The 17,298-nt window shown below is 41.0% G+C and overlaps 1 protein-coding gene across 1 annotated transcript in view; it reads left to right on the forward strand.

Annotated features, from left to right (window-relative positions):
* The window catches only part of HMCN1 (hemicentin 1), a 944,468-nt gene that overhangs the window by 54,555 nt on the left and 872,615 nt on the right, over nucleotides 1-17,298 (forward strand). Inside the window, exon 2 of the mRNA XM_073582913.1 lies at nucleotides 843-913. Coding sequence (XP_073439014.1) covers nucleotides 843-913 — 71 coding nt within the window. The remainder of the gene's footprint in view (nucleotides 1-842; nucleotides 914-17,298) is intronic.

Genomic DNA, 17,298 nt, shown 5'->3' on the forward strand with positions numbered 1-17,298 from the left:
GTATAAATTGCGTATAGAATATAGTTGTGATTTTTACTGTATACACCAAAAATTCTATCAAATTGTAAGCAGGCACTAGAAAAAGCTCATCCTACAATGCGTGCTATAAGTCCTACAGTATGAATATAATCATCACACATGCTACCATCACTGACTCCCCAGACGCTTTACAGATTGGCATTGCCATAGAACTGTACCATCTTTATAATACAATGTATTTGCAGTAACATTTACTGCATGATTGATATTTCTATCATGCCAGGAAATAAAATATTTTAGGGCTCAATGTTCATGTTCAGCATTATAATGCCTTTTTGAGCCAAAGCCAAAAATGAATTAGAGAAAAGTAAAGGTCAAAGGGTGAAAATGATCATTCACCACATTTCCTCAAATACAAAAATTAGTACATTTTGGCACAAGCCATGTTTGTGAAATATTTCTTGTTTTGCACTGCTCATGGCACTTTTCTAAAAGTGAGTGGAGGTAAATTCACCTGTTCCCCTGTGGGTCAGTCCGAGCCTGAATTTACCTTTGTATGGAATAGCATAAATGAATAAAGCAATTCTGGAATGAATCAAGGGAGACATGTCACTCAGTTAAAACCGTATGACAAAATAGCACACTGTTGGCCTATGATGAGACAATTGGGGCTTATATTCAGCGTATACTCCAGCAGCTTTCTCATGCTGATGCAAAACTTAGGGCTAACGAGATCTCAAAATGCTCTTAATGTATGTGCCAGATTTTCTTACATAGTGCAGGCATTCAATTGATATGAATACAAGATATGAATTAATCCAAGTACACATGTACACTGATTAACAATAATTTTTATGTTCCAGAGATTGGACCAGTCACAATCACAACTGATCCGGAGACATTTAAGAATGAACTTAAAGAACTGTATGTGCAGGTCAGTAAACATATTAAAGGATTGTGACAAAAAGAATAGTGATGAGCCAATGTGCTCCTATAAGGAGTTAACCGAGCATGCCTGTGTACTAACAGAGTATCTTCAGCATACTCGAATACTATGTTCGAGTACCCATGGCTGCATGTTTCATGGCTGGTCGACAGCAGCAACACGTGCAGGAATTGGCTGTTTGTCAGGCAATCTCATCATGTGTTGGGGCTGTCTAACAGCCATGAGACATGCAGCCGTGGGTACTCGAACATAGTATTCAAGCATGCTGAAGATACTCTGTTAGTACACAGGCATGCTCGCATAGGTAAGGTGGCCCAGCTTGGGGGGTGGTCCCTTGTTTACCATGAACAGACGTCACAGACACGAGACGGAGGCAGATTTCGGGTTCAACAGGTCCAAGTTTATTGGCCGTCCTCCTGACGACCTCAGTAATACACCGCAGCACTTCCACAGCTCTTCGTATCCAGACCCGGGTACACACACCTTTCTTCTGTCGTAGTGACGTTTCTCACGGCTCTGTCACTGGGGCCGCCCTAGGCCTATCTACCGCCAGCACTTCACCGGTCAGAGGTCGTCATCAATTTGGTACCCCCGGGGCCTCGTCTGTTCTGCGGTTCTTTGTGTCGGGGCCACCCCCCTGACTTTTTTTCTCCTCAGTCCCCTAGTTGAGCTCCTCACACTGTCCATACTCCTTCACTGACTCCTCTCCTACTGAGCTCCTCCCGGGACTGGAACTTTCTGGAACCCTCCTTTCCTATTTATAGCAAAAAAAAGAAGAAATAAATATTCAGCCTACCGTACATCAGTGTCCATATAGTCCATAAGCAGTCTGATGCCAGGAGATGTCCAGTGTGGTTCAACTGGTGCTATAAATCCAAATCCAAATGAAAAAAGAGGGGGTCTCCAGCACCAAATTTAGTGAAAAAAGATAAAACTCACATTTATTAGGAAGGTTTTAAAATCATATTAATAAGCCACCATGACAGGCAAGGCTACCTTACGTGTTTCAGACAGATATTACATGTCCTTAGCCATAGGTATATATTATCAAAGCTAGGAAGCTTAAATAAATTAATACATGAGGAGACTGCACAGTGAACACCCAGTTTCAGGTAATTAGCTCCACCCTAGTCAGACCTAAGCAATTAATGCTGCTAAACAAGGCCAACATATAAATAAGAAATATATGTTTGCAAACATAAATGAATACATGCAAAAACAGCAATAAACCATAAATCACAATAGAAATAAATAGACAAGTATTGAAAAAAAGCAAAAAAAAACCATATTACATTATATATTGCAAATCTGATCTATAATTTAAACCTTTCGGTGCACGAGCATCAAGAAGCAGGATCCATTTAGCCTCAGCTGATAAAAGTGCAGCAAACAAATCACCACCTCGCTCCACTCTGTTAATTCTCTCTATGCCCCTCACGGACCACGTAGATTAATCACCTCCATGCACTTCTGAGAAGTGTTTTGATAAACCAGAGCTAGGTCTTTTATTGCTATAGCGATCAGTAGTCTCCACAGGGGCAGAAGCAGAAATATGTTCAGCTAATCGTTTCTTTAATTTACGTGATGTACAACCAACATAATATTTGCTGCATGCTTCACAGCTAGCTAAATACACTACATAAGTTTTTTTTATTCCAAACAAAGGAGATTACCAAATATTAACCCTAAGTTTTAACATGTAGATTTTTAAGTAGACATCCTAAACATGAAACCAAAAAATTCTACTTAAAAAAGAGAATTCCAAAAAGAGATAATTATCAAATATATGATTTTTATTAAGTCACAAAGACACCAACATAGTTTTTTAAAAATTAAAAACCAATAAAAAATTCATACAGAGGAAGCAGATCAACATGCACAAAAAGCAATATATAAGGTTTTAATCCACAAAAAAGAAAGGATTGAAAAAGCAGAGAAAAATACACTTATATAGCTGTCCTATTTAGTATAAAATATAGTGTATTATTGCACATAATCGATTATCAGTCCACTTTTTATCATAATATCAAAAATCCATAATAACAGTCATTATTATATGGCCAAATTTATCATGATTGATACAGAAAATCGTAAAGTGCATAGTGTATTTTCAACAAACAATAACTAGGCCATGAAAATATAGGGTTAAACAAAACTACCCACCTGGATTCATACTGTGCATGCAGACACTGTCGCCTCACACTCCAACGCACGTTTCCCTGAAGAAACTACGTGTGAAACGCGCGTTGGAGTGTGAGGCGGCAGTGTCATTCCTCTGTAGGAATTTTTTATTGGTTTTTAATTTTAAAAAAACTATGTTGGTGTCTTTGTGACTTAATAAAAATCATATATTTGATAATTATCTCTTTTTGGAATTCTCTTTTTAAAGTAGAATTTTTTGGTTTCACACTACTGCAACCTGTAGAATATACTCAGTGTGGGAAGCCTCAAAATCCCCATATTGTTCCAAATGGAAATTAAGAGCTCTGATAGCTAAATGGTGGGGGATATGAGAATATAGGGCTTCAACAACACAAGTAACCTAAATCGAATCTTTGGACCAAGACATAGTTGACAATGCTTGTAATAAGTGTTTTGTGTCTTTGATATAACCCACTGTTCTCTTAACAAATGGCTGCAAAATCTTATCCAGCCAGGCAGATAGTCTCTCTGTGCAAGATCCTATGCCAGCCACAATAGGAAGAAAGGCAGGAGGAAATACCACTTTATGCACCTTAGGCAGACCATGAAAAATAGCACACACAGGGTTTTCAGACACAAGATAATCAATCATTTTTCTGTCAAAAATGCCCAAAGCTTTCCCTTCACCTAATAAACATCTTAATTTCCTATTAATTTCTGATGTAGGATCTACAGGTTGCAGATTTTCTGCTTAAACATAACTTTTTTAGTTTTAATAAGCAGTTTTATATTCAGGTGTGTGGTTGCCCTATCGGATCATCTTTTTCACCATCTTTGGTGAATTTATATATGTCATGGTGGGAAGAGACATATTCATTCATCATTTAACCCTTTCTGTGACAAATTTGCTGGTACGCCAGATAATTAGACGATTTGGTGATTATCTGGCGTATTAACTCACAACACGATATACAGATGTCTTGTGTGGATTTTCAAAGATATCTGAATGATAACCCCCTAAATTTGAAATTCAAGGTGGATATTCACAAAAATTCTGCTCCTTTTTTGGATGTTTTTCTACATGGAGATAAGATAGGTTTGATCACCACTGCTTTATATAGAAAATCTACAAGCGGTCATTCTACATTACGTGCTACTAGTTCACACACGGTTAATACCATCCGCAATTTACCTATTGGAGAATTTGTGAGGGCACGTAGATTGTGTTCGACTGAAATTTCCTTTCATTCAGAATGTGGAGTTACAGTCATATGTTAAAGTTTGGGCACCCCTATTAATGTTAACCTTTTTTCTTTATAACAATTTTGGTTTTTGCCACAGCTATTTCAGTTTCATATATCTAATAACTGATGGACTCAGTTATATTTCTGGATTCAAATGAGGTTTATTGTACTAACAGAAAATGTGCAATCTGCATTTTAACAAAATTTGACCGGTGCAAAAGTATGGGCACCTCAACATAAAAGTGACATTAATATTTTGTAGATCCTCCTTTTGCAAAAATAACAGCCTCTAGTCGCTTCCTGTAGCTATTAATGAGTTCCTGGATCCTGGATGAAGGTATTTGTGACCATTTCTGTTTACAAACCAAATCCAGTTCAGTTAAGTTTGATGGTCGCCGAGCATGGACAGCCCGCTTCAAATCATCCCACAGATGTTCAATGATATTCAGGTCTGGGGACTGGGATGGCCATTCCAGAACATTGTAATTGTTCCTCTGCATGAATGCCTGAGTAGATTTGGAGCGGTGTTTTGGATCATTGTCTTGCTGAAATATCCATCCCCTGCGTAACTTCAACTTCGTCACTGATTCTTGCACATTATTGTCAAGAATCTGCTGATACTGAGTTGAATCCATGCGACCCTCAACTTTAACAAGATTCCCGGTGCCGGCATTGGCCACACAGCCCCAAAGCATGATGGAACCTCCACCAAATTTTACTGTGGGTAGCAAGTGTTTTTCTTGGAATGCTGTGTTTTTTAGCCTCCAAGCATAACGCCTTTTCCTATGACCAAACAACTCAATCTTTGTTTCATCAGTCCACAGGACCTTCTTCCAAAATGTAACTGGCTTGTCCAAATGTGCTTTTCATACCTCAGGCGACGCTGTTTGTGGCGTGCTTGCAGAAACGGCTTCTTTCGCATCACTCTCCCATACTGCTTCTCCTTGTGCAAAGTGCGCTGTATTGTTGACCGATGCACAGTGACACCATCTGCAGCAAGATGATGCTGCAGGTCTTTGGAGGTGGTCTGTGGATTGTCCTTGACTGTTCTCACCATTCTTCTTCTCTGCCTTTCTGATATTTTTCTTGGCCTGCCACTTCTGGGCTTAACAAGAACTGTACCTGTGTTCTTCCATTTCCTTACTATGTTCCTCACAGTGGAAACTGACAGGTTAAATCTCTGAGACAACTTTTTGTATCCTTCCCCTGAAAAACTATGTTGAATAATCTTTGTTTTCAGATCATTTGAGAGTTCTTTTGAGGAGCCCATGATGCCACTCTTCATAGGAGAATCAAATAGGAGAACTACTTGCAAGTGGCCACCTTAAATACCTTTTCTCATGATTTGATATGCCTGGCTATGAAGTTCAAAGCTCAATGAGGTTACAAAACCAATTTAGTGCTTCAGGAAGTCAGTAAAAAGTAGTTAGGAGTGTTCAAATCAAGAAAATGATAAGGGTGCCCATACTTTTGCACCGGTCAAATTTTGTTTAAATGCAGATTGCACATTTTCTGTTAGTACAATAAACCTCATTTGAATCCAGAAATATAACTGAGTCCATCAGTTATTAGATATATGAAACTGAAACAGCTGATGCAAAAACCAAAATTGTTATAAAGAAAAAAGGTTAACATTAATAGGGGTGCCCAAACTTTAACATATGACTGTATATTTGATAGATTGAAACAGCGAGGGTACTCTAATAAATCTCTTAAGAGGGCTTTATTTATTGCTACTAAAAAATCAAGGTCAGATTTGTTGAGGGATAATGAACCAGGATTAGATGATAAAAATCAGCTTACATTTTCTACCCCATATAGTCTGGATTTTATTAACATAAAAAGGCTTTTCTTAAATATATACCTATGTTGGAACAGGATCCAATTCTGAAGGAAATTCTGTCAAATGGTGTGAACGTTGTAGCTAGAAAATCCACAAATTTGGGCAATTTGCTATCACCAAGTTTGTATATCACCCCTAGAAGCAGTAATATGTGGCTCAGCACAGTGGGTTCATTTAGGTGTGGTACCTCCAGATGTAATCTGTGCAGATATATGGCTAATTGTAAAGAGTTTTCGGATAATAATGGTAAAATTTATAAGATAAAAACATTTATAAACTGTTCAACAACTTATGTAGTGTATTTAGATGTCACGATCCATGCTGGATTGTGACAGATAAAATCACATGTAACCTTTTTTTCCTTTAAGCTGTGTGCTTAAAGTTAGTTTTGCCCCCGGTGGCCATTAGGGTCATTACACAGTGGTGTCTTTAGTTCTAGTTTTGCCCCCGGTGGTGGATAGTAATATTACACAGGAATCACTAGCAGGTGTGATTGCTCTGGCTCTTGTCTATAAAGGAGAGTCAGGTGGTCTCACTCACTGTTGATGATATTGGTCATTTCCAACCATTCTTGGTGGAGGAAAGAGCGATAGAAGAGTTCCTTTCAGCTCAGTCAGAGTCCTGGTGTGGAAGGAGCTACAGTGAGGAGTTCCTTGCAGCTCTGACAAAGCTTTGGTGAAGTAGCAGCTATTCAGGAGGAAAGCTGCACTCAGGTGCTGGACTCTGTTGCTGGGAGCAATAGCAACAGAGCAAAGCTAAGTGGTTTTTCCCTGTTTGTAACTTTCCTTATGTGTGTTTTAGTGCAGTGGTGGGATTAGTTTCTGCACCGTCCTATTCATTAGAAAGGGATAGGTGCAGGGCAAGCTAGGGTTTTTAGGTATCCTGCTCGTCGCTAGGTGTGGAACCTGTCTAGGGACCATCAGGAGTGTAGAGACACTGACTCAGGGGAGTGCAGGAGGTTTCCACGTCACCGTTCCCTATTGCTGGGCCCTCCATTGTATCAGTTTCCCTGGTGTTTCCCTTATCTCTGCAAATTCGCCCTGCTGGAGGCGGTATATCCAGGTACACGTGTAACTATTGAAATTCGCCTGCTGGAGGCGGTGTATCCGGCTGCACGTTTCATTGTTTAAATTCGCCCTGCTGGAGGCGGTGTATCCAGGGTCACGGGTGTCATAGAAATTCGCCCTGCTGGAGGCGGAGTATCCAGTCATCCGTGACATCACATTAGCTAGCTGTGAAGCATGCAGCAAATATTATGTTGGTTGTACATCACGTAAGTTAAAGAAACGATTAACTGAACATATTTCTTCTTTTGCCCCTGTGGAGACTACCGATCGCTATAGCAATAAAAGACCTAGCTCTGGTTTATCAAAACACTTCTCAGAAGTGCATGGAGGTGATTTATTTACGTTGTCCGTGAGGGGCATAGAGAGAATTAACAGAGCGGAGTAAGGTGGTGATTGGTTTGCTGCACTATTATCAGCTGAGGCTAAATGGATCCTGCTTCTTGATGCTCGTGCACAGAAAGGTTTAAATTATAGATCAGATTTGCAATATATAATGTAATATGTTTTTTTTGCAATACTCATCTATTTTATGTCTATTGTGATTTATGGTTTATTGCTGTTTTTGCATGTATTCATTTATGTTTGCAAACATATATTTCTTATTTATATGTTAGCTTTGTTTAGCAGCATTGATTGCTTAGGTCTGACTAGGGTGGAGCTAATTTATTACCTGAAACTGGTTGTGCACTCTGCAGTCTCCTTATGTATTCATTTATTTAAGCTTCCTAGTTTTGATAATATATACCTATGACTAAGGACATGTAATATCTGTCTGAAACACGTAAGGTAGCCTTGCCTGTAATGGTGGCTTATTAATATGATTTTAAAACCTTCCTAATAAATGTGAGTTTTATCTTTTTTTCACTAAATTTGGTGCTGGAGACCCCCTCTTTTTTCCTTTGGATTTGTCCTATTTATAACCTTCCCGGTTCCCTGTAACCCCGCCTCCCATAAGTAACGGTTTCTAGAGCCATAAGCTGCTGTCAAGTCCTGTACTCACACTCCCCCCTGCCATCTTGTGATCAAACCAGGGTACTGCACCCATTCTACACTTTTTCCCTGCTGTTTCCCTTCTGTCATTACTAACATCTGTCTAAAGTGCACAAACCGTCCCTTCTTCCTTCTGACAAGTCCGTTCATCCGGTCACCTTGCCCACATTCTCCCTTCCTTTGTCCATTGTCGTTCCCGACAATCGTATTCTCTACCTTGGTCGTCCTGAAACTTTTGCACAGTCTGTTGTTGGACCGGTTGTTGGGCCAAACCCGCCACATGCAGGGGCCGAACCAAATCGGGAGCACCATGCTCTGAGCAGCCTACTGCTACTCGCCGGCGTGCACACCACACGACAACTTCTTTCAAGTTGGGTCAGGTTCACCCGGATTACTCTACGGCGAGTACCTCCCACTACTTTCCCCTTCTGTCACCCTCAACTGTCTTCTGGGGTGTCCGTGGTGTCAGGGCCTTTCTTCCTTCTGACAAGTCCGTTCGTCCAGTCACCTTCCCCACATTCGGATAACACCTTATCCTAGCACATTCGCTCTTCACTAATAAAGAACATTTGACAACAAAATGTTACTGTAGCTTTGTATCCTCATGCACTCTTACTTAATAATTCATAACCTTTGTACAATGTGTGAGATATTTTCTTTAGTTCATTTACGCAGATAATCTAAAATGTCAATATGGCTATGCTTGTCATGGACTGCAAACGTGACATATCCTGACAAATTTTCTCATCATGCCAATCCAGGCAGACAAGGCTAGTTCTGGCCATGTACAGGAATGGAGGAATGGCTATATACATACCTGAAGCCCCTCTCTAATGGTGGACATCAGAAGAACCTCTGATTTTTGTTGTGTAACCTTTTTAATACCACAAAATCTAAGCTAAAATCAAATATTCTCCAGGATATATGATAAATTGATCTTAAAATTATATTCTGTAGGTAATATGATAAACAGAATATGCTATGCACGCTTGGTGCAATTCTCTCCTCATGACCCCTGTTCATTAATTCATACTGGCTGCTTTATTTTGAATATGCCAAAAATGTTTGTGATGAGAAATCATCTTTAAGACCATTTTCAGAGAGCATGTTTATACCTGTGTGGGCTTAAAGGGGTTTGTCACTTTATCTTTATTGTAGCAAATTTGCTAAGGACATGATTTTGTGACACCTACTAATATATACAGTGAAGGAAATAATTATTTGATCCCTTGCTGATTTTGTAAGTTTGCCCATTGACAAAGACATGAACAGTCTATAATTTTAAGGGTAGCTTAATATTAACATTGAGAAATAGAATATCAAAAATAAAATCCAGAAAAATCACATTGTATAAATTATATAAATGTATTGGCATTTTGCAGTGAGAAATAAGTATTTTATCCCCTACTTACCATTAAGAGTTCTGGCTCCTGCAGACCAGTTAGATGCTCCTAGTCAACTCGTTACCTGCATTAAAGACAGCTGTCTTACATAGTCACCTTTTTAAAAGACTCATGTCCACAGACTCAAGTCAGACTCTAACCTCTACAACATGGGCAAGACCAAAGAGCTTTATAAGGATCATAGACTTGCACAAAGATGGAATGGGCTACAAAACCATAAGTAAGACGCTTGGTGAGAAGGAGACAACTGTTGGTGCAATAGTAAGAAAATGGAATGAATACAAAATGACTGTCAATCGACATTGATCTGGGGCACCTTGCAAAATCTCATCTCTTGGGGTATCCTTGATCATGAGAAAGGTGAGAGATCAGCCTAAAACTACACGGGGGAACTTGTTAATGATCTCAAGGCAGCTGGGACCACAGTCACCAAGAAAACCATTGGTAACTGTTCTACCTTCTCCCACGTATGACACTGTGTGGTTTCCAGCATACAGCTAAACCCTTCATCCACTCCCAGTAACAAGACTGTATGAGTGCTTAAGTCTATATTTATTGGGATGATATGGACAACAATGGGAGATGATAACAGATGGTATATTAGATGAGATTGGTGCACAGTAGTAGATGAAAATCAGAGGTTGTTGAACACAATAGTGGATGAATCAGAGATTATTGTACACAATGTGGATGATTTCAGAGATTGTTGTACGCAGTTGTGGATGATATCAAGTAAAAACTATAAGAAACAGAAAATACAGTATGCCAGTGCTGGCAGATAATATCACAGCAATACACAATGTGCCATCATGACAGTAAAGCAGTGATAGAGTGTTATTTTGTCGGTAGCATGCATTATACAGAGCAATACAACATACAATGTAGTGAAACAAACTTAGGTTTCTACCATTGTGCTAACTGAACAGAGAATGCATATAACAAGATGCAGAGCAAGAGCATTACAGGAACTAAAAATGCATTGCAAATATTATGGGGCATACACTATAGCCAGCTAACCCAGATGCATAACATATATTACATAGCTGCATTAAACCTTACTGAAATCCACTTGATATAAAGCAGTAGTTTTGCAGGGAGCTGAGCACATGTGAGCTCCTCAGTTGACCAGGGAAGGAAGAAGGGGCGGTTCTGAACAAATTAACCATTAAGGGACAGAGGATTCAAAACACATGAACAGAAAGAGAAGGGCAACTATGACATCTAATGGCCATAGCTGGAACAGCACTTAAGAAATGTCTTGCTGCACATGAATGGGAAGAACAGTAACACATTATGCCGTAAAGGTGGGTCGCCCTCGCACACCCAGGGCAGCGGGGGTACTCGGTACCGGGCCGGTGTCAAGGCGGGAATGTGTCACAGCAGCGGTGACCCGGTCCGTGGCCCTGGGTGCCCAGTATCAATGGCGGTGATGTTAATGGTGTTAAAGTTTATTAGAATAGTTCGAGATGCCACCGGTGGTGTTTGGCAAGTAAGATGTTGAGACAACGCTGCATGCAGATCTGCTGGGACTGATGGTGTGGTGCAGCAAAGATGGTGTAGCTCCCCACAGGTGGAGTTGTAGTCCCAGGGCAGTGTAGGTGCAATGGATGAGGAGAGGCACAGAATTGTTGTTGTTACTCAGGTGTAGCGGTGCTGGAATAACTGGAGGACACCAGGGTGTGCGGTTCCAAAGCTTTACTCACTGTTTGCAGTTCACAGAACTGCCTGCCTTCGTACCATGTTCTACAGGTCAGGGCTCCAGCCAACCTCCAGGCAGGGTAGGATTCTCCCTTCCACACTCCGCCAACATGTACCTTACTGAACGACTCCTCCAATGTGCCTTTAGGTGCGAAGCACTCCAGTACTTAGTTACCCTGGAATGCCTCTCTCTAGATGTTCCTAGTCTTTACTTGTATGACAGACAGCTGTAGCCTGCTTCGGGGACTCCTCACTGCGTCCAGGCTCCCTATTCAGTTGCTGTTGTGTCCCAAGTCTATGATGGGAGCAAGGCGTTAGCGGCTCACTACTCCTCCGGTGTCTGTTGCCGGACATAAAGATCCAATCAACCTCGGTGACCGGGCCCCGGCCTTTGCGCTCTCTGGACTGGAAGGGTTATCTCTCTTTCTCAACCTGCTTCCCACCATCCTTCTATTCTCCTTCGTTCCAATCTGTTCTATCTCTCTTATTGAATCTGTAGTCTTCAGTCTACGTCTCTTTCTCCTTCTCTTCCTCTCCTAGGGAGCTCGTTCCACTAAGACCAGTCCTCAGCCTCTCCTGACTGACTGCCTTCCTCCGCCTTGAGCTCCTCTCAGGCTGACCTGCTGTCAGCCTGCTCTCTCTCTCAGACCCTCGTCTGACTGACCTCCTTCTCTGGGATTCACCCCAGACTGACCTGAAATCCTACACCTTCCCTCTCTTTTATATCTAACTCCACCCGCCTCCCCAGCACCTCTCGTGTTACGAAGCCAGGGATCACAAAATGCACCCTATGACCTTTCCAGCATAAAGCATGGATGGGTCCCTGCTGAACTATCCTGTGTGTGGGGTGCAGGTGTTAGAATGCGGAAAGGAGTTTCCAGCCTACCTGGATGGTGGGGGCACTACACCTTAGGAGAAGGTGCAGTACCTCTGTGGTGACTGAAGCTTCAGGGGCGCCACAAAGGTTTAAAATTAAAATCCTGCAGTGTCCATAAGGTCCTCAAGAAGGCACATGTGTAGGCCCATCTGAAGTTTGCCAATGAATACCTGGATGATTCTGTGAGTGATTGGGAGAATGTGCTATGGTCAGATGAGACAACAATTGAGCTAATTGGCATAAACTCAACTCACCATGTTTGGAGGAAGAGAAATGCTGCCTATGACCCAAAGAACGCCATCCCGACTGTAAAACATGGAGGTGGAAACATTATGTTTTTGGGATGTTTCTCTGCTAAGTGATAATAGAATAGTGGGCGCACACCTATCAAGCAATGAAGTAAAACTATGCAAATGGGGTGCAAAACCTGGTCTCCATACAAACATGTGAGAAAAGGAACCTACACTCATGGCACGCCACATGCGGCCATATAACTTGGTATTATTGCTATAATGGCATAGTTGTAATCATTGTCAGGACTTAGCATTGACACATGGTTTGGATATATGAATATCACATTACCTTTTTTTGCACTATGTGCTGATTTCCACATGTGCCTTATGTATTAGGTAGCTCCATTATCATTGTTATTGATGGTGGATTTTCCACAGATTTGATTCATACTAAGGGGTGTAGTTTGATTGCTATGTATCCATATTTTTAATTGGTTTTAATGTTTGTTCATGTTTGCGGTGCTATAAAGGTTTTTCTATTTCACATTGTGGTTGTGCATACCATTATTGGTCTCGGCTTTTCTCTCCATTTCTCTGCTAAGGGCAAAGGACTACTTCACTGCATCAATGGGAGAATGGATGGCGCCATATACCATAAAATCCTGAGAGACAACCTCCTTCGCTCCGCTAGAACATTAAAAATGGGTCCTGGCTGGGTCTTCCAGCAAAGCAATGACCCAAAACATACAGCCAAAGCAACAAAGGAATGGCTTAAAAAGAAGCACATTAAGGTCATGGCGTGGCCTAGTTAGTCTCCAGACCTTAATCCCATAGAAAACTTATAGAGGGAGTTGAAACTCCGAGTTGCCAAGCGACAGCCTCAAAATCTTAATGATTTAGAGATAATCTGTAAAGAGGAGTGGACCAAAATTTCTCCTGACATGTGCACAAAACTCATCATCAGTTATAAAAAACATCTCACTGCTGTGCTTGTCAACAAGAATTTTGTCACCAAGTATTAAGTCTTTTTTGCCAGAGGGATCAAATACTTATTTATCAATGCAAAATGCAAATACATTTACAGTGGGGAAAAAAAGTATTTAGTCAGTCAGCAATAGTGCAAGTTCCACCACTTAAAAAGATGAGAGGCGTCTGTAATTTACATCATAGGTAGACCTCAACTATGGGAGACAAACTGAGAAAAAAAAATCCAGAAAATCACATTGTCTGTTTTTTTTTCATTTTATTTGCATATTATGGTGGAAAATAAGTATTTGGTCAGAAACAAGCAATCAAGATTTCTGGCTCTCACAGACCTGTAACTTCTTCTTTAAGAGTCTCCTCTTTCCTCCACTCATTACCTGTAGTAATGGCACCTGTTTAAACTTGTTATCAGTATAAAAAGACACCTGTGCACACCCTCAAACAGTCTGACTCCAAACTCCACTATGGTGAAGACCAAAGAGCTGTCAAAGGACACCAGAAACAAAATTGTAGCCCTGCACCAGGCTGGGAAGACTGAATCTGCAATAGCCAACCAGCTTGGAGTGAAGAAATCAACTGTGGGAGCAATAATTAGAAAATGGAAGACATACAAGACCACTAATAATCTCCCTCGATCTGGTGCTCCACGCAAAATCCCACCCCGTGGGGTCAGAATGATCACAAGAACGGTGAGCAAAAATCCCAGAACCACGCGGGGGGACCTAGTGAATGAACTGCAGAGAGCTGGGACCAATGTAACAAGGCCTACCATAAGTAACACACTACGCCACCATGGAATCAGATCCTGCAGTGCCAGACGTGTCCCACTGCTTAAGCCTGTACATGTCCGGGCCCGTCTGAAGTTTGCTAGAGAGCATTTGGATGATCCAGAGGAGTTTTGGGAGAATGTCCTATGGTCTGATGAAACCAAACTGGAACTGTTTGGTAGAAACACAACTTGTCGTGTTTGGAGGAAAAAGAATACTGAGTTGCATCCATCAAACACCATACCTACTGTAAAGCATGGTGGTGGAAACATCATGCTTTGGGGCTGTTTCTCTGCAAAGGGGCCAGGATGACTGATCCGGGTACATGAAAGAATGAATGGGGCCATGTATCGTGAGATTTTGAGTGCAAACCTCCTTCCATCAGCAAGGGCATTGAATATGAAACGTGGCTGGGTCTTTCAACATGACAATAATCCAAAGCACACCGCCAGGGCAACGAAGGAGTGGCTTCGTAAGAAGCATTTCAAGGTCCTGGAGTGGCCTAGCCAGTCTCCAGATCTCAACCCTAGAGAAAACCTTTGGAGGGAGTTGAAAGTCCGTGTTGCCAAGCGAAAAGCCAAAAACATCACTGCTCTAGAGGAGATCTGCATGGAGGAATGGGCCAACATACCAACAACAGTGTGTGGCAACCTTGTGAAGACTTACAGAAAACGTTTGACCTCTGTCATTGCCAACAAAGGATATATCACAAAGTATTGAGATGAAATTTTGTTTCTGACCAAATACTTATTTTCCACCATAATATGCAAATAAAATGAAAAAAAATCAGACAATGTGATTTTCTGGATTTTTTTTTCTCAGTTTATCTCCCATAGTTGAGGTCTACCTATGATGTAAATTACAGACGCCTCTCATCTTTTTAAGTGGTGGAACTTGCACTATTGCTGACTGACTAAATACTTTTTTTCCCCACTGTATATAATTTATACATGTGATGTTCTGGATTTTAATTTTGATATTCTATCTCTCAATGTTAAAATTAACCTACCCTTAAAATTCTAGACTGTTCATGACTTTGTCAGTGGGCAAATGTACAAAATTAGCAAGGGATCAAATACTTATTTCCTTCACTGTAAGTATTTCCAGTTTTCTTCCTGTACTTCTTAGTGCCACAATCAAGCTGGTCTATCAGCCTCCTCCAATTAAAAACACATCACTTGGGAAAGCTGTGTTTCACTTGGAGGAGACTGATATAGAGATCTGGTCACATGCTCCTCCATCCACATGTAAGATTGATGAATATGACTGACTGGAGATTGTGGCTGTAATTCTTGTTTCATTTTGTGTCCATATTATCTGGTCAGTTGTTGTGTCCTCTGTCTATAGTTTCTTTATGTGTGGCCTCCATGTTGGTGCCATGAGTGACTTTGTGGCCTTTTTATCTGTGGAAATTTCCACATCATGGTTTTAATCTCAAATGTCTATAAAAACTGCAGGAGGAGAACATGTAAAACTTATATAATATTAATATAACAAATCATATTTCCTATACATTTGTTAGCATAAAGTGGCCGATCCCATTAATGGAGAGACTAGGCATGTACAAAATGCAAAGGTTTTATTAGTTGGGACCTTTCATTTTTAATTTCCAAAGGTGTCAGGGAGGAAGTATTTTATCTGTAAAAAGTTCATTGTAATAAAGAGTAAATTGGAGACCTAGAAACATATAACATCAGGTTCTGATCCTTGGCATATAAAGAAAATGTTCACATGTGGCAGTAAAACCTTTCCCATTCACATTGATGGAATAGATTTTCAGTTGCAGACTTTTCTGCAACAAATCTGCCCCAAGAGAACTAACATAATATGTTCCAGTCTGTAGCTTACACATTTCTGGTACTTTATCTGCCAATTATTTGAAAAGCAATGGTCCTTAGCTGGAGGGAACAGCCATCAAACTCATTATAGTTTAGGCCACAAAAGTCACGCAAGTTACAATAGCCATGTACTTCTGTCTGTTATTGGAATACATTCTTTGTCTTACCGCCTTTACATTAGACATTTATCTATCGATCTCTTCTCTCAAGCAGCAGGAAACTCAATTATAAATGTTAACCACACTCATTTTAAAAATCAATTGAAACTAAGGGTACCGTGACACTTAGGCTACTTTCACACATCAGGCTTTTGGCGTCAGGCGCGATCCGGCGTCGTGCCGGAATGCCGGATCCGGCAAATGTTTTGTAAAACCTGATGTGCCGGATCCGGTTTTCTGCCGGATCCGTCTTGTTCTTGACAGACAAAACCGGATCCGTCTCATCCGGTTCATTCGTTTTTCTATCCGTTTTTCGACGGATTACGCCGGATCCGGTTTTTAAAATTGACCCTTGTGGCCTTCCGAACGGGATTGGCTACTGGAAAACTATATATAGCGTGTTCCTACAGCCCTTCTTTGACAGGTTGTAGAGGAGAAAGTGCAGGTTGGAGAGAAGAGCAAGTTACTGGCGAAGATGGATGTTGTCATTGGAAATATTTTGAAGAATTTGGCGGATTTTATAGCGGAGGCGAATCGTTTGAGGGTGATTGTTCTGGAGAAGGAGAGAGCGAGACAGCAGCGCATCAGGCATCGTAGACGACGTTTGTGGATCCACCCCATCACAGCCAAGAGAATGACGCGTGGGGTCTATTCTACACTCTGCATGGACCTTCAACGAAACCCGGATAAATTTTTTGGATATGTTTGGATGAAAATGGAGAATTTTGATTACTTGGTGGAGCGCATTGCACACCTCATAAGAAAAGCGGACACCTATTGCCGCTTCTCTGTTTCACCCGCAGAGCGTCTGATGGTGACTTTAAGGTAAGCCACATTTATTGGATGTGATCGCATCAGAGCACACTTTCACTGCAATCTTGTTGGTGGTAGTTTGTATCTCCAAGTGTTATAGCTCAGTTTTGGTATGTAATGCTGTGATTTAAAACTAATTTATTGTTTTTTAATTCCCCACAGATTTCTTGCAACTGGAGAATCCCTTTCGTCACTGCATTTCCAGTACAGACTCGGGATTTCCACCATATCTGGAATTGTGAAGTACACATGCCGTGCACTGTGGGACTCCTTAGCTGAAGAGTTTTTACCAGAGCCCACAACAGAGAGGTGGATT

Source organism: Dendrobates tinctorius, unplaced genomic scaffold, assembly GCF_039654945.1.
Source record: "Dendrobates tinctorius isolate UK_male_01 unplaced genomic scaffold, ASM3965494v1 ptg000074l, whole genome shotgun sequence".
NCBI classification, from domain to species: domain Eukaryota; kingdom Metazoa; phylum Chordata; class Amphibia; order Anura; family Dendrobatidae; genus Dendrobates; species Dendrobates tinctorius.